This window comes from Somniosus microcephalus, chromosome 4 (genome assembly GCF_052327205.1).
Source record: "Somniosus microcephalus isolate GS21.2 chromosome 4, FLI_Smic_1.0, whole genome shotgun sequence".
Taxonomy (NCBI): Eukaryota; Metazoa; Chordata; class Chondrichthyes; order Squaliformes; family Somniosidae; genus Somniosus; species Somniosus microcephalus.
Window position 1 is genome coordinate 189326629 of NC_140990.1, and position 21923 is coordinate 189348551.

Genomic DNA, 21923 nt, shown 5'->3' on the forward strand with positions numbered 1-21923 from the left:
TGACCACCTGAGTATTTCCAGCATTTTCTGTTTTAATTTCAGATTTCCAGCATCCGCAATATTTTGCTTTTTAATTGCCTGACTATTTGAGGACTCTATTTGATTGTCTTGGGGAACCTGCTCTTGTAATCCTCAAATTGTAGAAGAGTTGAGGTTTTCTGGGTACTTCAGTTACATGTTTTGACTGCCCATTTTCTCGTGAAGTGGCAATGAGTGGCACAGTGGGAGTCAACACTCATAACATGGGCGACTAAGTTAAAAGAATCAGGAGCGAACGACTAAGATTCTCTCCTACTTTTATTGTTTTTGGAACAGTTTAAATATTGAGTCAAGTACTGTACTACTAGAACCTTGCTATGTGTCTTTTGCTTCTGTGTAATTATCTCACTTGTCAGTAAATTTGACTCGTCGTTTAGTCTGATCACTATGGTCTGTCTGTCTGCAATATTTGCAGCCTTTTGAAGTCGACGGGAGAACACGGTGAGCAGCCCACATAGTCTCTGCTACAAAATACTGTGATAAAAGGGGAATTGTTATTCAACTTGGGCATAAGGTTGCAAGTTTCAAGTGAGAAGAGATGTAGGTCTGCTTATAGAATCTTCTTTTTAGCTGTCAGTCAAGTTAGAAGTGTTGGGGGAGAGCCAAAATGTAATTGTACCATTGGAGGGAAAAAGATCAATTTGAGCCAAGTGCTGCTTGGGTGATGCTTACAGCTAATTACAACAAATTGTTCCCACCACCAATACTTCACCCGAGTGTTACACAATTCAAAATCCTCAGTACAAAATATGCAATTGTACTGCTGAAAGTTTTTCATAGACAAGGTGAAAATAGAACAACATTTTCGCAAACCCACTATTAATATTTACTGAAATGCAGGAGACAACATTGCGTAGGTTTGTTTTTGCTGAAAATTGCAAATCAAATGAATTGGAACTCCATTTAATGGAATGCAAACACTAAGGTTGACAGCACGTACATTCCTAATGCTGAAATTGAAAAGATGAATGATTGCAACATCGCCCCACTTTTATTGAAGTAACCTGCAGTTTAACATGTAGGAAGATCTGTGGCTAATACTCAGTAATCGGTTATATCAGGCTGCTCGCTTCCAACCATGTGGAAGGTGACCGAGGTGATCTAGCCTTAAATGGTTAAATTAGCTGAACAGTGTGGTGGGGGGAGAGGAGGAAGAAACAATTGGGTTTTGTTTACTTTTTGCCTGAAGGCTTTAAAATGTGGCGTGTCTTGCCGTGCGGCAGATTTAACATAGGGACGCAGTGTGACTAGTACAGCAACAATGAAGCACACTGCTGTAGTTAAAAACATTTCCATCACTTTAACGCTGATACTGTGACTGCACGTTCTGGTTTTTCTGAGTTTTTATTGTTAGATAAGGTGCTGTGTCTCCCAGTGCTTGGACAGGGGAAGCAGCAGCCTTTCTTTGCATCAGCATTCCTAAGTATCCCCCAAAACAATTTGATTTATACAGTGCGTTTAATGTTGCAAACACCTCGAGGTGCTTAATGTTAGCATTCAACCTCCTTCCTTCTATGGTTCACAACAACACGTTTTTAGTAAGCACGAGACTCTTTGTAGTGTAGTATACGGAACAGATTTTATTGATACCTAGGTTGAGGGATCAACTAAACCCAGATCAGAAAGTGGGTTTTCGGTTCCTGTATCTTTCGAGCTCTCTGAAAGCCTGTTGAAAACCATGCTCCTTTATACACCATATATTTTGCCTACATCAAAGGTACACATCACAGAGAAGACCTCGACGTATTTGGGGTACAGTAGCATTGTGGTTATGTTACTGGACTAGTAATCCAGAGGTAAAAACAGAAAATGCTGGAGATACTCAGCAGGTCAGGCAGCATCTGTGAAGAGAGAAGCCGAGTTAACGTTTCAGGTCGATGACCTTTCACCAGTTCTGACGAAAGGCCATCGACCTGAAACGTTAACTCCGTTTCTCTCTTAACAGTTGCTGCCTGACCTGCTGAGTATCTCTAGCATTTTCTGTTTTTATTTCAGATTTCCAGCATCTGCATTATTTTCTTTTTGTATTAGTAATCCAGAGGCCTGGACTAATGATCCGGAGACTTGAGTTCAAATCCCACCATGGCAGCTGGGGAATTTTAATTCAGTTAATTAAATAAATCTGAAATTTAAAGAAAAAAAAGCTAGTGTCCATAATGGTGACCATGAAACTACCGGATTGTTGTAAAAACCCATCTGGTTCACTAATGTCCTTTAGGAAAGGAAATCTGTCCTTACCTGGTCTGGCCTATATGTGACTCCAGAGCCACAGTAATGTGGTTGACTATTAATTGCCCTCTGAAATGGCCCAGCAGGCCACTCAGTTGTACCAAACCGCTACAAAGAAGTATAACGGCACTGTGGGAGTACCGTCACCACATGGACTGCAGCGGTTCAAGAAGGCGGCTCACCACCTTCTCGGGGGCAATTAGGAATGGGCAATAAATGCTGGCCTTGCCAGCAACGCCCATGTCCCATTAATAAATTTAAAAAAATCTATTCTCAAATCCTTTGAAGACAGACTATTCATGTGAACATTTGTAGCTGTTTACTCCAAAGCTACATCCGTTAAGCAAGACTCCCTGATGTAACTGTTCCCAATACCTTTGTCAACTGTCATCTTTCTATAATATAGCTAATGGATACCTCTACCTGTGTTTATTACCCAAGCCCCTAAAGTTACACTTTAATCACTTGTGTCTGACATCATTACTGTCATGTATTGACGGGTGGGTGGGTAGAAGATGATCTTATTGAGGCATTTAAGATCTTGAGAGAAATAAATAAATGGGATCCCAGAAAGATGCTCATTATTAACACAAACTCGCGGACAAACAGACATCGATTCAAACTTAACTAATACAAAAAAAAGCATCATGCAGGTGTACTTTCCCTTGACTGCAGAAAAGATGGAACTGGCAGGATTTCTAGCAAGGAGCATCATCCAGAGAGTCCCACCTTTTCTAGTGATGTTGGGACGGAAGAGACCGATGCAAGAAGTGCTCATCTCCCCCACCCCATGTTGGAATTTTTGAGCATGGGCCAAAAAAGGACATGGAAACAGTTCTTGCACTAAATTCTGATCCTCCCCATCCAACTTGCATCTTATTGACCTCTCGCACCCAGAAATTTCTGGTCCATAGTTCTTGTCATAATGCTGGGGGAGGAACATTAAATGCAAAACTGTCTAGAGATAACCATGTTTCTAGGACGGATATCTGTCTAGCCACTTGCCTGCAGTGATGCAATTGCTTGTATTCATTAGACACATTACTGATCCAGGAGGGATTAAGTCCATAATCCAGTTTGAACAATACTTTTTTAAAAAGCCAACTACTTAATCCCTCCTCCAAAAGAGCCACCCTCAATCCTTCTGGCCCCTCCCAACCAGCTCCCTTTCCTCTCTATAGTTCTTGAATGTACTGTTGCTACTTTTCTCATCACTCCATTTTTCAGTTCCTTCAGTCTGGTCTCTGCTGCCCAGTCGCTGTCAACAATGACATCCTTTTAATTGTACCTTGACACGCCATCCCTCATTGCTCACCTCAACCTCTCTGGCATTCGACATGATCAGTCCTTCCCTCTTCCCTCTGCTCTGTGGTCTACCTTCATGACATTCCTCGTTTGGTTGCACGCCTACCTTTCCCAATATAGCTGGCAATGGCTTTTCCTCCTACCTCCACTTCGGCACTTTGGGAATGCGGTAAGGCACCTTTGGGCTCCTTCCCCTCTTCCTCAACTACATGATACCCCTCAGTGACAATGTTCACACACATCTGGTTAGCTTATGTATGCTGACACTACCCAGCTCTATCTCCCCGGCATCACATTTTGATCATATTCAGCTCCCACCAAAATCATTGCAATCTAGCTCGCCTCCCCCCTCCCTCCCGATTCCCTCACCCTCCTTGGCTGCTCGTTTAGCCAGAACCCAACCTATGTGTTCCCTTTAAGCTTAAGTTGACCTTCAAACTCCATATGTTGTTCATACCAGCACCAGCTACTTTTATCTCTGCAACATACTTTCGTCTCTGCCATCAAGTCACCGCCATCACTGCTGAAACCCCATTCACACCTTTTGATCACGCTTGCTTTCTCCAACGTTCCTCACTGGCCTCCTGATTTCCATTCTACATAAACTTCAGCTCACTTAATGCTCTGCTGCCTGCTTTCAATTCTGCACAAAGTCCTGCTTCAACAACTTGTGTTTATATAGCGCCTTGAACGTAGAAAAATGTCCCAAGGAGCTTCACGGGAGCGTTATCAAACAAAATTTGACCCCATCACCTTTGTCCTTGCCAACCTCAATTAGCTCCCCGTTCTCAATGCATTGAATTCAAAATCAGTTGATTACCAATCAGTCGATTGCCCCCTTTCTACCTCCATATCATTCTTCCCTGCTCCACATTGGGTGGCAGAGCCTTCCGGTGTCTCGACCCTGCACTCTGGAGTGCTCTCCACCATGTTACCGCTCTCTATCATGCTACCTCTCTCCATTCTCAAAGTCTACCTCTTTGATCATGCCTTTGATGGACTCCCCTAACCCTGCTCTTGCCCTGCTCGGTGTCTGTTTTAGCCTCTTTGAAGTCCCTTGGAATGTTTTACCATGTTAGAGGCACAATATTGCTGTAGGCGCTTTATGTTTGGCTAATTGCAGACCACAGGTTTGTCTTCAAGATTTGGTATTGTGCAATCTAAACCGCTGTGCGTAGAATGTTGTAAATGGCTCAGCAATGATAGTTATTGAGTGAATCAAAATGTGACGCGTGCAGGTCAAATAAACAGACCATTCTGCTTTAACAACAGAGTTTAACCACATACTTGAACCAGTTTGGTCTGTTGACGATTGACGGGCAGATTATAGGATTTGAATGTGGTTTGCCTGGCATGGCTTGGATTGTTTTTAGCTGATGTGTGTTGGCCAAGTAGTGACACATTGCAGCAGGTTATGAGCAGTTATGTTGAGCAAATCTGGTTTCCTGGAACTTGCAGGAAGACACTTAAGAATGGAACTCTTATTTTTCCTTTGTAGCTGGCTGAGTGAGGAGCATTTGGAAAACTTGAGGATAAATAAAAGTTCAGGAAACTCGATGGATTTCAGTACCAGTTTGCTTTATATAAAAAAAGAAAGTTGTAAAAGTCATAACACATCTAGGTTTCAATTCTGACTGTATTGGCAAGGTGCTCGGAGGTGATCAGTCAAATTTAGTTTTTTAGTCTCATTAAAAAAACGGAGAATTTTGATAGCTTGGATGGCAACTCAGACCCATTTTATCAGTGATTTCCTCAGAAATTGAGTATTTGCTGGTTTTCTGAAGAAGTTCAAAGAGCCCTGGTAAGCTGGGAGCTTTATTTTTAATTGCAAAAATGCTCTGTAGCCTAGCTCAATAATACCAAAAGACAAGGTTTTCTGATGTGGTATGTATGTGCCTATGTACCCAGACCCACTTATATAAACAACGGTCGAAGTTGTGCACCGACGACCCTTAATGAGCGACTGACCATAGTGGAGTGCCCATTGTTTCATTGGTCAGGGATTGGAGTGTACAATTCCTGAAGAGTGGCTAGTCTGTTCACACAGAGAGGGTATTATTGACCATTGCTTTCTATATATAAAAAGTTTTAAATACCCGCCATCCGATGGAAAGATAAATGTTATTGTTTGGTATGAGTCCTTTTCAATGGTTGAACTTAACTTTTGCCTTGATCGGGGCACAATTTCCTATTCATCCTTATTGCTTTCATCAGCAGAACTAATGGAAGAATAGGCACCGGATACCAGCATTAAATGTTCCCAGTCAGGAAGGTGCGGGATATTGGTACCACAGAGTGAGAGAGTTCAAGTTCCTCAGGAAATGAACAATAGAGAGGAAATACAATAGACAAATAGTCACCAAGAAATCAAATAGGGAATTCAGAAGAGACATCTTTATCCAGAGAATATGGAACTCGCTACCACAGGGAGTAGTTGAGGCAAATAGAATAGATGCATTTAAGGGGAAGCTAGATAAGCACATGAGGGAGAAGGGAATAGAGGGTTATGCTTATCGTCAGATGAGGAAGGATGGGAGGAGGCTCGAGTGGAGCGTAAACACCAGTATGGGCTGGTTGGGCCGAATGGCCTGTTTCTGTGATTCTATGTAATATCCCCCTCTTGGACATTTCTTAAAGACTGATTGCAGTACAGCCTTGTCAGAAGGCTTGAGAACTTTTTAAAAGTAAGAAACTGAAATTAGCTCAAGTATTCTTTTGAATCAGCCGCTGATTGAACATAGAGAAGACAAAAGGAATCTGGAATCACCTGATGAGCTGGTTTTTTCTTCTTCCTTCCCTCCCACCCACCTACTTTGCAGAAGATGGCACTCCTTGTTGTGCATTCCGTTATGGCAATCTGGCGAAGAACTGACATACAATCAGCCCCAGGACAGAATCAAACTCGACATTCTGGATTATGTTAGTGGAGAGCTGCCACGCAACAATTTTGATTAGTCTGACTCGTGCCAAGCACTTGTCAGTGTTCCTGTAGTGATCCTTTACTTAATTTTAGTGATTGTGTGGCTGCATTGTGTATGCCAGTTTTTTCCATAAGCAATGCCTTTATTGTAAACAGAGCATGTTGTCTGGTGCGTCCATTGGAAAATACTGTAGTGAATGGGTCCTTGGCATGTTCTCTGTTTATACCATAAACGAGACAAGTATTTATTTGAATATTTCATTGTTTCAGAAAACAAACTCTAAAATAAGATGGATTAGCTTTGTATTAAGGTGAAGTAGAAATAATAACTTCTCAATGTAGGAAGAAAAAATGACTTGTCCTGCCATGTTTTTAGCTACATGGTTTAGATCTTGTGTTGGGGATGTAGTTACTAAGGGAACAGTTCAAGATGGGATTTTCAGCAGCAAGCGGACGCAATGTGTAGGAATTAAATGTACAGTGCTTTTTGTTTCAGGAATTAATTTTTCCTTTTAAAAACTGCTCACTGGTATGAACTGCACTGTGCGGTCTTCGTAACGAACACTTTTGTATGAAATTCTTCTGTCCACTATCTTAATGTCATTTACCCATTATTAAGTAAACCAGTCGGTTATTTTTAAAACGGCCAACATGAACTTCATAGCATGTTCATGCGCTGATTATTAATATCACACACTGATTTCAAGCCCCAATGGCAGTTATCTGATAATTACTACAGTTTAAGGTATTTTTATTTCATAAACCCAGATTGCAACGTCACTATCTAGGTAGCTCCCCATCTTTGAAACATCAATGTTGAGTGTCGCCTATCTTTGGGAAACGCCCATCATAACTTGCAAGAGCTGAATATTGGCTCACTAACGTCAATAGGAGGTAAACAACACAATTCAGTGGCACCAGTATATACTGTAATGGTGCAGGACCATGCAGGGTTGACACTTGTGTTCTTGTTCAATTCACCCCCACCCTCTGCATCATTTTTGATCTGAGTTGCCCTGTGCAGGCAGACATCAAAGAGTGACATTAATGATCTAGGAGCAGGTTATTTGCTAATCCTGCTAGTGCCAGCGGCCTGGAGTGATTTATGAAGTGGTGGTAGGTTTGTGGAAGATTGGTTGCTTCTTGCCCTTCACTGGAGGTTGGATACCCTTCAGCCCCATTGGATTGACTCACTTGGTAGCGCTCCCACCTGAGTCAGGAGCTGCTTTAATATTTCACTGAGACCCGCACTAGTGGTGCTGGCTCTGATGCCAAGGTCTTGTGCAGCCAGCAGCAACCCAAAAGTGTGGTAAACCACTGTTTGTATTCCACTGTGTACATGCCTGGACATGCCTCGGCTGACTCCTCCCACAAGTCCTAGTATAAAGGTGACTGCTCCCCAGCCCTTTGTATTTCTGGACCGGTCGACCACTCGAGGCAGACCTTCATTCTTTTGTTAATAAAAGCCTTTAGTTACTCTCTTAACTCTGTCTTTTATGAGTAATTGATAGCGAATCAATTTTATTAACAAAATTTTTATAATGGAGAAGATCCTCACACCAGCATGCCTGGACTTAGATCATCGGGAGGCGGACTCATCCACCAAGTTTACTCACTGGCTTAAGTGTTTCGAAAAATTCCTGACCGCCTCCGCAGCAATCAAATCGGACGAGGACAAACTGGATGTCCTGACCTCCAAAGTGAACCACCGAGTGTACTCGGTCATCCAAGACGCGACCTCATACGCGGACGCTATCAAGCTCCTCAAGGACCAGTACACGCGCCCAGTGAACGAAGTGTACGCCAGGCACCTTCTGGGGAGTCGTAAACAACAACCTGGGGAATCGACCGTGGAATACCTTCAGGCACTGTCTGTGCTTGGCCGGGCCTGTGGTTGTAAGGATGTAAAGGCCGCCGTGTACACAGAGGAACTTATCCGGGACGCTTTTGTAGTGGGCCACAGATCCAATTACACCCGACAGCGACTGTTGGAGCAGAGTGACCTCGACCTCAACAAGGCCTCTGAACTCGCACTATCACTGGATGCAGCCTACCGGGGCATGGATGCCTACTCCTCTGCACCGTGGACGCCGCGGGGAATGACAGCCTGGGACACGGTAGGACCGCCTCATAGCGCCGTCACACCCCAGCAACGGCCCAACTACCGCAGCAGTGTCCCAAGGCCAGACAGCAGTGCCCCAAGGCCAGAAATGCTACTTCTGTGGCCAGGCAAAACACCCCAGAGCGCGCTGCCCGGCGAAAAACGCGATCTGCTCGGGCTGCGGGAAGAAGGGACACTACGCTAGCGTCTGCAGGGCCAAAGCCACCCCGAACCCCAGCAGCGCCGTGTGTGGGCCATGCGGGCCGCCATCTTGGGCCTCCCCGGCCATGTGCGAACCACCGGTACAGCAGCCATTTTGGACGCCTCCAGCCACATGGGGATCATGGACGCCGCCATCTTGGACGACAGCCGGAACGCAGCAGGCCCCCAACACCGCCTCATCTGATACCCGCAGCGACACACCGACCCCTACGCTGGCATCCGTTACACTGGACCAAGCGAGACCGCACCAGCTGGCCAGTTCCACAATGGACATTAAGGTAAATGGTCACGATACAATCTGCCTTTTTGACTCTAGGAGCACGGAGAGCTTCATCCACCCCGACACGGTGCGGCGTTGCTCTCTCCCAGTCCTGCCTGCGCACCAGCGGATTTCTATGGCCTCCGAGTCCCAGTCGGCGGACATCGGCGGCTACTGCGTGGTGACACTCGTAGTAGACGGGACTGTGTACGATCATTTTAAACTTCTGGTCCTGCCCGACCTCTGCGCTGCCGTCCTGCTGGGGTTAGATTTTCAGTGCCACCTTAAAAGTGTTACGATGGCGTACGGTGGACCCCTACCCCCACTCACAGTCCGCAGCCAGCAGCTTCCAAATTGCCCGCCGCGCATCAGGTGCAACCTCTCCACACTCAGAGTCACACCCCCCCCCCCCCCCCCACTGTTTGCTAACCTCACCCCCGACTGTAAGCCCATCGCCACAAAGAGCAGGCGATACAGTGCCGGGGACAGGGTTTTCATTAAAACCGAAGTGGAGCGGTTCCTGAAGGAAGGGATTATTGAGGGCAGCACCAGCCCCTGGCGAGCCCAGGTTGTGGTCGTTAAGACCGGCGAGAAGCAGCGCCTGGTCATTGACTACAGCCAGACAATAAATCGCTACACCCTGCTGGATGCCTACCCACTCCCCCGCATAGCTGGTATGGTCAACCAGATCGCGCAGTACCACGTCTTCTCGACCATTGACCTGAAATCAGCGTACCACCAGCTCCCTATCCGCCCTGAGGACCGCCAGTATACTGCCTTTGAGGCAAACGGCCGCCTCTATCACTTCCTTAGGGTTCCCTTTGGCGTCACCAACGGGGTCTCCGTCTTCCAAAGGGAGATGGACCGGATGGTAGATCAAAATGCGTTGCAGGCCACTTTCCCATATCTGGACAATGTGACCATTTGCGGCCGTGACTTGCAGGACCATGACGCAAACCTCGAAAAATTCCTCCGCACCGCCCAACTCCTGAACCTGACATATAACAAGGAGAAGTGCATATTCCGCACAAACCGCCTCGCCATCCTTGGCTGTGTTGTGGAACACGGAGTCATCGGCCCCGACCCCGACCGGATGCGTCCCCTTATGGAACTCCCACTGCCCCACTGCCTCAAGGCCCTGAAGAGGTGCCTAGGGTTTTTCTTCTATTACGCCCAGTGGGTCCCCTACTATGCGGACAAGGCCCAGCCGCTGATCAAGTCCACCTCTTTTCCCTTGACGGCAGAGGCCCGCTTAGCCTTCCACCGCATCAAGGAGGACATTGCCAAAGCCACCATGCACGCAGTGGACGAATCCATCCCCTTCCAGGTGGAAAGCGACGCGTCCGACTTTGCCCTGGCTGCTACCCTCAATCAGGCGGGGAGACCCGTGGCCTTCTTTTCACGAACCCTCCAAGGCCCGGAGACCAGACACTCCGCTGTTGAGAAGGAGGCCCAGGCGATTGTGGAGGCTGTGCGTCATTGGAGGCACTACCTGGCCGGAAAACGATTTACCCTGCTCACTGACCAGCGTTCAGTTGCTTTCATGTTTAACAACAAGCAGAGGGGCAAAATCAAAAATGACAAGATCTTGAGGTGGAGAATCGAACTTTCCACCTGCAATTACGAGATCTTGTACCGGCCCGGGAAGCTCAATGAACCCCCGGATGCGCTATCGCGTGGCACCTGCGCCAGCGCGCAGATCGATAGACTGTGTGCCCTCCACAGTGCCCTCCACAATGACCTCTGCCACCCGGGGGTCACCAGGTTCTTCCACTTCATCAAGGCCCGCAACCTGCCTTACTCTATTGAGGAGGTCAGGACCATGACCAGGAACTGCCAAGTCTGCGCTGAGTGCAAACCGCACTTTTATAGACCAGACAGGGCCCACCTGATAAAAGCCACTCGCCCCTTCGAGCGCCTGAGCGTTGATTTTAAAGGGCCTCTCCCCTCCTCCGACCGCAATGTGTACTTCCTCAATATTATTGATGAGTACTCCCGTTTCCCGTTCGCCATCCCCTGCCTGGACATGACCAGTGCCACGGTCATTAAATGTCTGAACGACCTCTTCACCCTGTTCGGTTTCCCCAGCTATATCCATAGCGACCGGGGCTCATCGTTTATGAGCGACGAACTCCGTCAGTACCTGCTAACTAGGGGTATTGCCACAAGCAGGACCACCAGTTACAACCCCCGGGGGAACGGACAGGTGGAAAGAGAAAATGCGACAGTTTGGAAGGCCGCCCTGCTAGCCTTAAAGTCTAGGGGCCTTCCAACCTCCCGCTGGCAGGATGTGCTCCCCGATGCGCTCCACTCTATTCGGTCACTGCTCTGCACTGCCACTAACGCCACCGCTCATGAGAAAATGTTTGTCTTCCCAAGGAAGTCCACATCGGGGACATCGCTACCGCCATGGCTGACGTCCCCAGGGCCGGTCCTACTGAGAAGACACGTGAGGACCCATAAAACGGACCCCCTGGTCGAGAGGGTCGACCTCCTCCACGCCAACCCCCAGTATGCTTACATTGCATACCCGGACGGGCGGGAGGACACAGTCTCCATAAGAGACCTTGCACCCTCGGGGGCTGCAGTAACCCACTGCTCACTACCACCCCCCCCCCCCCCCCCACGATCCGATATCCAGCCCCAGCAGACGGCAGGCCTGGGCCCCGCGACCCGCTCGACATCTACGAGGACGACACGCCTGTGCCACAGCCTACGCAGGACTCTACGCCGGAAGCTCCACTACCCCTGCCGTCGCCACGCCGATCACAGCGGCAGACAAGACCTCCGGAGAGACTCCAATACGCTAACTTTTAATACACTTCACCCCGCCGAACTCAATTTTAAACAAGGGGTGAATGTGGTAAACCACTGTTTGTATTCCACTGTGTACATGCCTGGACATGCCTCGGCTGACTCCTCCCACAAGTCCTAGTATAAAGGTGACTGCTCCCCAGCCCTTTGTATTTCTGGACCGGTCGACCACTCGAGGCAGACCTTCATTCTTTTGTTAATAAAAACCTTTAGTTACTCTCTTAACTCTGTCTTTTATGAGTAATTGATAGCGCATCAAAAAGTCAACTTGCTGAATTGCCTAAGATTGCTGTTGAATCCTGGCAAGTTTACTTTTAGGTAGCATGCACGATGTTGGGGCATATCCCACTAGTACAGGAATCGCAATGTAAAAGCAGCTACAACAACAACTTTCTTTATATAGTGCCTTTAACATAGTAAAACATCCCAAGAACGTTTCACAGGAGCGTTATCAAACAAAATTTGACACCGAGCCACATGAGATATAAGTATTTCCAACATTTTCTGTTTTTATTTAAGGAGATATTAGGGCAGGATTTAAGGAGCATCTTAAAGGAGGAGAGAGGGTAGAGAGGCAGAGAGGATTAGGGGGGAATTCCAGAGCTTCGGGCCTAGGCAGCTCCCTCTTCTCCCCTTTTTCCCCCCCCCCCCCCCCCACTCACTCATGGTTGGCTGCCAATGGTGGAGCGATGAAAATTGGGGATGCACCAGAGGCCAGAATTGGAGGAACGCAGAGATCTTGAGTTGGAGGAGGTTACAAGGATAGGGAGGGGCAAGGTCTTGGGGGTATTTGAAAACAAGGATGAGAATTTTAAAGTCGAGGCATTGCCGGACCAGGAGCCAGTGAAGGTCAGTGAGCACAGGAGTGATGGGTGAACGGGACTTGGTGTAGGTTGAAGCTCCACTCCAGGACTTGAGTACGTATCTAGGCTGACACTCCAGTGCAGTATTTAAAGAGTGCTGCAGTAGCGGATGTGCCATCCTTCAGATGTGGTATTAAACGGGCTGCCTACCAGTTTGGGTGGATGTTAAATGTGGCACTGTTTGAAGAACAAGACATTCTCCTGGTGTCCTGGCCAATATTCATTCCTCGGTCAACATCACCAAAAACAGATTAAAGCTACTTAATTTCACTCTTGGCTATGGAATCTTGGTCTGTGCAAAATGGCTGTTGTGTCTCCTACTGTATTTCAAAGAAATTCATTTAATGTAATATTTTTGAAAGATGATGAGCTGTTCTATAAATGCAGGTTTTCTTTTTTCTTTTTTTCACTGATCTCTGGTTTCATGAAGGATAATTGAAATTACTTTGGGATCAAACTTGTCCCTTACTTGATATCCTATTGATTGCGACCTCCTTTAATTATCTCCCCCTCCCCCCTCCCCCCCCCCCCCCCCCCCAAACAAAATCTACTTTTAAAAAGAAAAATGGTCTATATAGCAGTATTTTTCATTTGTATCAGCTAAATGAACTGTCCGTTGCTTTCTAGGCCTATGAGCAGAAAGTTTCCACAGCTTATCTGCAAAGTGTTGAGGAGGCATATAAGAAGTCTTTCCTTCCGGAGATCCGGTAGGTGTACTGATTATCCCTTATTAATTTTTGTTGTGTGATACAAACAATAATGAGTTTTCAACAAATTTGGTGTCACAGCGCAATAGTCTTCACAAAGTATTTGCAGCACAGAAACAGGCCATTCAACGCAACAGGTCCATGCTGGTGTCTCTGCTCCACACGAGCTTCCTCCCACCTCTCTTCATCTAATCCCGTCAACATACCCTATTCTTTTCTCCCTCATGTGTTTACCCTTGAATGCATCTATGCTATTCGCCTCAACTACTCCCTGTGGTAGCGAATTGCACATTCGAACTACTCTCTGGGTAAAGAAGTTTAATCTTGAATTCCCTATTTGATTTATTAGTGACTTACCTTATAATTATGGATCCTAGTTCTGGTCTGGCTCGCATGTGGAAACATTTTCTCTACGTCTACCCTATCGAACCTTTTCATAATCAAGAAAACCTCTATCAGGTCACCCCTCAGTCTTCCCTTTTCTCGAGAAAAGAACTCCAGCCTGTTCAGGTGTCCAGCCTATTCTTTCCTGATAGGTATCCCCTCTCAGTTCTGGTATTATTCTCGTAAATCTTTTTTCCACCTTCACCATTGCCTTAATATCCTTTTTATATTCAGCCATGATCTCACTGAATGGCGGAGCAGGCTCGAGGGACCGAATGGCCTACTCCTATCTTCTATGTTTCTATGTTTATAACAGAGACCAGAAATTTTCACAGTAATCCAAGTGTGGTCTAACCAAGATTCTATACAAGTTTAACATAACTTTTCTGCTTTTCAATCCTATCCCTCGAGAAATGAATCGCAGTGCTTTGTTTGCTTTTTCATGGCATTATTAGCCTGCATCGCTACTTTTAGTGAGTTGTGTATCTGTATCCCCCTGTTCCTCTGCCCCATTTAGACACTTATTTTCCAAGGAGTATGTGGCCGCCTTTTTCTTCCTATCAAAATGTACCACCTCACACTAATCTATATTGAAGTTCATTTGCCAATTACACGCTCTTTTTGCAATTTATTAACGTCTTCCTGTATTTTGTCGCAGTCCTCCTCTATTAACCCCCCAATTTGGTGTCATCCGCAAATTTTGAAATTGTACTTCCAATTCCTGAATCCAAATCGTTTATGTAAATGGTGCGCAACAGTGTTCCCAGCACCGATCCTTGTGGAACACCACTTGACAATCTGAGTAACTATCTTTAACCCCTACTCTCTGTTTTCTGTTTTGTAGCCAGCTTGCTATCCATTCTGCTACTTGTCCCCTGACTCCACATGTTTTTTTAAATTCGTTTATGGGATGTGGGCGTGGCTGGCAAGGCCAGCATTTATTGCCTATTCCTAATTGCCCTTGAGAAGGTGGTGGTGAGCCGCCGTCTTGAACCGCAACAGTCCGTGAGGTAATGGTACTCCCACAGTGCTGTTAGGTAGGGAGTTCCAGGATTTTGACCCAGCGACGATGAAGGATCGGCGATATACTTCCAAGTCAGGATAGTGTGTGACTTGGAGGGGAACTTGGAGGTGGTGGTGTTCCCGTGCGCCTGCTGCCCTTGTTCTTCTAGGTAGAAGAGGTCACGGGTTTAAGAGGTGCTGCGGAAGAAGCCTTGGCAAGTTGCTGCAGTGTATCTTGTAGATGGTACACTCTGCAGCCACGGTGTGCCGGTGGTGGAGGGAGTGAATGTTTAAGGTGGAGGATGGGGGTGCCAATCAAGAGGACTGCTTTGTCCTGGATGGTGTCGAGCTTCTTGAGTGTTGTTGGAGCTACACTCATCGAGGCAAGTGGAGAGTATTCCATCACACTCCTTACTTGTGCCTTGTAGATGGTGGAAAGGCTTTGGGGAGTCAGGAGGTGAGACACTCGCCGCAGAATACCTAGCCCCTGACCTCTTGTTCCCACAGTATTTATGTGGTTGGTCCAGTTAAGTTTCTGGTCAATGGTGACCCCCAGCATGTTGATGGTGGGGAATTCGGCAATGGTAATGCTGTTGAATGTCCAGGGTGGTGGTTAGACTCTCGCTTGTAGATAGTCATTGCCTGGCATTTCTGTGGCGTGAATGTTAACCTGCCACTTATCAGCCCAAGCCTGAACATCGTCCAGGTCTTGTTGCATGCGGGCATGGACTGCTTCATTTTCTGAGGAGTTGTGAATGGCACTGAACACTGCAGTCATCAGCGAACATCCCTATTTCTGACCTTATGTTGGAGGGACGGTCATTAATGAAGCAGCTGAAGATGATTGGGCCTAGGACACTGCCCTGAGGAACTCCTGCAGCGATGTCCTGGACCTTCAATCACCACAACGATCTTCCTTTGTGCTAGGTATGACTCCAGCCAGTGGAGAGTTTTCCCCCCGATTCCCATTGACTTCAGTTTTACTAGGGCTCCTTGATGCCACACTTGGTCAAATGCTGCCTTGATGTCAAGGGCAGTCACTCTCACCTCACCTATGGAATTCAGCTCTTTTGTCCATGTTTGGATCAAGGCTGTAATGAGGTCGGGAGCCGAGTGGTCTTGGCGGAACCCAAACTTGGGCATCAGTGAGCAGGTTATTGGTGAGTAAGTGCGGCTTGATAGCACTGTCGATGACACCTTCCATCACTTAGCTGATGGTTGCGAGTAGACTGATGGGGCGGTAATTGGCCGGATTGGATTTGTCCTGCTTTTTGTGGACAAGACATACCTGGGCAGTTTTCCACATTGTTGGATAGATGCCAGTGTTGTAGCTGTACTGAAACAGCTTGGCTAGAGGCGCAGTTAGTTCTGGAGCACAAGTCTTCAGCGCGATAGCCGGGATGTTGTCAGGGCCTGTAGCCTTTGCTGTCTCCAGTGCGCTGAGCCATTTCTTGATATCACGTGAAGTGAATCGAATTAGCTGAAGACTGGTTTCTGTGATGGTGGGGACCTCAGGAAGAGGCCGATATGGATCATCCACTCGGCACTTCTGGCTGAAGGTGGTTGCAAATGCTTCAGCCTTGCCTTTTGCACTCACGTGCTGGGCTCCACCATCATTGAGGATGGAGATATTCATGGAGCCTTCTCTTCCCGTTAGTTTAATGGTCCACCACCATTCACAACTGGATGTGGCAAGACTGCAGAACTTTGATCTGATCCGTTGAATGTGGGATCGCTTAGCCCTGTCTATAGCATGCTGCTTCTGCTTTTTAGCATGCATGTAGTCCTGTGTTGCAGCCTCCCCAGGTTGGCACCTCATTTTTAGGTACGCCTGGTGCTGCTCCTGGCATGCTCTTCTACACTCCTTTTTGAACCAGGGTTGGTCCCCTGGCTTGATGGTAATGGTAGAGTGAGGGATATGCCGGGCCATGAGGTTACAGATTGTGGTGGAATACAATTCTGCTGCTGCTGATGGCCCACAGCACCTAATTGATGCCCAGTTTTGAGCTGCTGGATCTGTTCTGAATCTATCCCATTTAGCACGGTGATAGTGCCACACAACACGATGGAGGGTGTCCTCAGTGTGAAGAGGGGACTTAGTCTCCACAATGACTGTGCGGTTCTCACTGCTACCAATACTGTCATGGACAGATGCATCTGCGACAGGTAGATTGGTGAGGATGAGGTCAAATAGGTTTTTCCCTTGTGTTGATTCTCTCGCCACCTGCCGCAGGTCCAGACTGGCAGCCATGTCTTTCAGGAGCAAAATACTGCGGATGCTGGAAATCTGAAATAAAAACAGAAAATGCTGGAAATACTCAGCAGGTCAGGCAGCAAAGGTGGAGAGAGAAACAGTTAACGTTTCAGGTCGATGACCCTTCGTCAGAACTGGAAAAAGCTGGAGATGGAACAGGTTTTTAAGCAAGTGCAGGGGCAGGGAAAGGGGGGGAGGAGAGGAAAGAACAAAAGGGATGATGGTGCAAGGCAAAAGGAGATGGTAATGGGACAAGTTATGAAGCAAAAGATGGCTCTAGATGAAGTGTAAATGGCGATGGCAGGATGAAAGACAGCTGCCATGTGAGAGGAAAAAAAAACAGGGGCAGAGGTTGTTGCTTGACTAGTCTGGGACAGCTCTCCCAATTTTGGCAGAAGTCCCCAGATGTTGGTAAGGAGGACTTTGCAGGGCTGACTGGGCTGGGTGTGCCGTTGCTATTTCCGTAGCCGGTGCAGAGGTCGTGTCCGGTTTGTTTGTTCTTTTATTTTGTTGCGGTTTGTTACAACTGAGTGACTTGCTAGGCCATTTCAGAGGGCAGTTAAGAGTCAACCACATTGCTGTGGGTCTGGAGTCAGACGAGGTAAGGACGGCAGATTTCCTTCCCTAACGGACATTAGTTTTTATGACAATCCGATAGTTGCATGATTACCATTACTGATACTAGCTTTTTATGCCAGATTTTTTAATTTAATTAAGGTACAGATCTGAGAACAGTTGACATTCCTTGCCTTTCAACTGACTAATAGATGTGACTCACCATCCAAAACACAAAAGAAAATGTTTTCAAATCTGTTTTCAAATCTGTTTTTTTGAATTAATTTACTATTCTGAACCCTTTCAAATGTATTACTAATTTATCAGTTTTGAAGCATGATGTTTCTAAAATTGTTCAGGTTTTGATTAATCAGTGTGAAAGCTGGTCTTTCCAGATATAGAAACCCATTAAGATAATATCAGTTATGTTTGTTTTTGTGACATTTAAGTAAAATGTCAAGCAGGATACTTTGCAGAAATTTACTCCTGTAACAAAGCCAAAAAGCCCAGACATTGGTGCTTTTGTTCTGGGGGAAAAAATGACGATTTCAAAAATGGCAACAGCGATAATTCTGTACGCAATATGCACTGCTGAGAGTCTGCGTAGAAATGCAGAGAAAGGGCTGTTTTAAATAAAATCCCACTACTGACCTTTTTATAAAAAAAAAATGTTTGGCTCCTCTATACTGTACATAATTCTTAACATATTGAATGACTGTGCTTGTAAGTTGCTTTTTAAGCAATGTTTATGTGCCCATTTTGCCAAAGCAGTTTCATTATGAGCTGGGTTTTGCGTTGAACTAGTTTTCCCAATGCTCTTTTTTTTCCTGTTGTCAGCCTATAATTAACCTCTTCTGTTGGATGAAATTGTCGAAAATCATATTCTTATAATACCCTTCTGTCCTGTAGCATTCAGTGAAATAAAAGCACTTGGTACATTACAGAACTTCTCGCCGAACTTTACAGCAATAGCTTGCACTTTCAATGTAAAAGAGCGATCCAAGGCGCTTCACAAATATGCATAAGAAAACAGACACGCAGCCAGAAAGGGGAGATTTGGAGGAGTAAATGCAGGCTTGGTCAGAGATGGTTTTTGAGAAGATTTTTGAAGGTGGAGAGAGAAGAGGAAAGGTTTAGGGATAGAGAGTTCTAGAGAGTTGAACCAACGCAGCTGAAAGGCCTGCCACCAATGGTGGAGCGCAGGGATGAACAAAAAACTGGAATTGGGGGAAGGGAGATGGGGAAAATAGAGGTGCAGGATATTGCAGAGGTAGCGTGGGGAGATGGAGTTTAAATATAATGTGTTGGTGGATGGGGTGCCAGTGTAGATCGGTGAGGCTGGGAGTAATGAGCAACTGAAATTTAGTGTTGACAGGATATGAGTGCAGAATTTTGGACAAGTTGGCGTTTTATGGAGTGTTTTTGAGGAGGGGGCGGGGGGATGACTACATCTTTGAAAGGAAAAGGGCGACATTACCCAAGTAGATGGAACTATTTACAATACCAGCTAGCATAGGGACAGGAAAGGAAGTTGGGGGGCGGGGGTGTGGTCAGCAATGCTCTCCTGACAGCCTCCCATCCTCCGCCTTCCATAAACCTCAGCTTATCTAAAACTCTGCTGCAGGTATCCGAACCTTCAACAAGCCTGCTCACGTCATCCCAGTGCTTACTTTACTCCTTTACTCCTGCTTCGCCAACGCCTCCAATGTAAAATATTCAACCTGTGTCCAAATCCCTTCACTGTCTTGTCCCTCCCTATCTCTAACCTCTTCCAGCTCTACAACCCTCCAAGAATTCTATGTTCCAGCAACTCTGACCTCTTGTGCATTCCTGCCCACCCCTCTCTGCCCCACCATTGGCGGTCGTGCCTTCAGCCGTATAGGTCCCAAGCTCTAGAATTCTTTCCCTAAACCTCTTGTCGTCTCTGTCTCTGTCTCTCCAACATTAAAACACTGACTCCACTTCAAAAAGTACTTCATTGGCTGTAAAGTGCTTTGAGACGTCCGGTGGTCGTGAAAGGCGCTATAGAAATGCAAGTCTGTCTGTCTTTCTTGACCTTCCTTAAAACCTACTTCTTTGACCAAGCTTTTGGTCACTTCAAATGACTCCTTATTTGGCTAGGTATTAATTATTGTTTGGTTACACTTCTGTGAAGCACCTTGAGACATTTTTCTGTGTTATAGGTGCTATATAAATGCAAGTTGTTATTGAGTGTGGTGAGCAAAACGGCCACCAGGAGCTGAGGATGGGGCAAGTTGGGGTTGCTGGTCAAGGAGAGCCAGAAGGCGGGCACAGCGAATAATGAGAGGGGCTGTGCGATTGCTAAAGTAGGGGTGTGGAGCATGGTGCTGGAGAAGGCGAATATGAAAGAGAGCATAGCCAGGTGAAATTAAACTCCCGTTTCATTTGTTTTATAAAACAAACATACGTGAGTATATAAAGAATCAGGCAGGGGTGTTTCTTAAGTGACCCTGGGGTTCTTGTAGTTCAGATATTATTTGAACCCTTTGGAGTGTTGCTACTGTGTAATACACATCTAACTATGTACTATCCCTTTCGTGTTTGAAAGAAGAATTTTTTCTTCCCTTTTTCCATAAATGGCATCCTGTTAGAATAATGGGTAAGCAGAGGTTTTGAGTGAGATTGTGATTTTTGCCACAAAAGTGATGAATAATTTTAGCACTTGCTTCATAACTATTTTGTGTGTCTGTGTGTGAGATTGTCAAGGTGAAAGGTATCCGGACTGGGGAGTCGAAGTTTCCACCTTGACTGTCCAGTTTCAGTGTCCATTGCTCCCAAGCAAGGTAGAGGGCAGGACAGTGCAAAGCTTCTAGTGCTCTGTCCCAACAATGTGCATTAGTCCCACCACCTCAGACAAGCAGGGGGATGACAATGTGATGTTCCCCACTCTCTGCTCAGTTCCAGTCTGAGTCGAGCTAAGCTGGCGCAGCATTTCCAACAAAAGGGGGTAATAATTGGATGGGTTAGTTCAACCTGAATGGCAACCCACTTCCAAGTGGTCATGCAAAGATGATGTCTGGCAGTGTTCTGTGACGATATATGCTGTGTCTATATGCATCTCTTCACTTCACCTGACGAAGGAGCAGCGCTCCGAAAGCTTGTGATTTCAAATAAAGCTGTTGGACTATAACCTGGTGTTGTGAGACTTCTCACATTTGTCCACCCCAGTCCAACACCGGCATCTCCACATCAAGAAAATGTCAGCAGAGGTTTGGGAGCAGGATGCCTGCTGCCCCCCCATAGGTGCGTGAAAGTACAGTTGAATTGAAGAATGGGTTAAGTTACTTAACTTGAAAGAAAGTTACTGATCTAATTAATGTGAGTAGTTGACTACTGGATTATCCCAGACGCTAGCCAGTAATACTGACTATTGCTTTCTGTAGCACACTGCTCAAACCCAAGTGAATACAATGTGTAACCTGCTGCAAAAAGGATTAGTAGCTCCAGTGATGGAGCTCTTGACTCCTATATAAGGTCATGAATTTAACTGCCAGGACTGCTGTTGCATTCACTGTCATCTGTCAGTGTTCCTCTAGGCTAGTGGAAGAAGTGAGGCCTTCCATGGGGTGGGATGGGAGGAAGAGGAAAGGATAATTTTGCTTTTTCCCTCAACTTAATATTGGACATTTTAATTTTTCTTCCTTTCTTGTTTTCCTGGTCTGGATGCACCATGTACAGCCAAGATGTTAGGAACTCGACCTGTGTCATGTCTACACTTGGTCTTTCTCCATGCCCAGGTAGTTGATTTTGCCAAACGCACACAGGGAAGAATTAGGGCATGAATCCATGTACTGTACCACCATCCTGTTAGGTCAAATGTTCGTGCTTTAAAAGCACTGTGCTCCTGTGCCAATTCCTCTGATTCTGTTTGAATTAAACCCTCATTAAAAACATTCGACATTGAAAGGAGAACAATTTAACACCTGTGATTTCTAGGCTAGATGTTACATTCTTTTGACTTGAAGCACCATAGTTACTGTAGTCACATACGTATTTATGGGCGATAGAATTCACCTGCGCTGTGTTACGAAGGGCCTTACATACTGCAGGTGTGTCGAGCATCAGGGAAGGTAGCAAGTCCTAGACAGTTTAACGATGAGCCTAGAAGGGTAAGTGCTGTTGTACCATTGGAACTTTCAAGCCAAAGTCCTGAAAACAGACAAACTCTGAGCAAGTGGGGTCAGTCATTGCTGCTTGGCTGTTTTGATTGGAAGCAAGTTAAATACTTCAATGAGAAGTTTTTATTTT

The 21923-nt window shown here is 46.2% G+C and overlaps 1 protein-coding gene across 1 annotated transcript in view; it reads left to right on the plus strand.

Moving 5' to 3' along the window:
* The window catches only part of ndufa10 (NADH:ubiquinone oxidoreductase subunit A10), a 78552-nt gene that overhangs the window by 22874 nt on the left and 33755 nt on the right, over positions 1 to 21923 (plus strand). The window contains exon 6 of the mRNA XM_085985643.1: positions 13380 to 13459. Coding sequence (XP_085841769.1) covers positions 13380 to 13459 — 80 coding nt within the window. The remainder of the gene's footprint in view (positions 1 to 13379; positions 13460 to 21923) is intronic.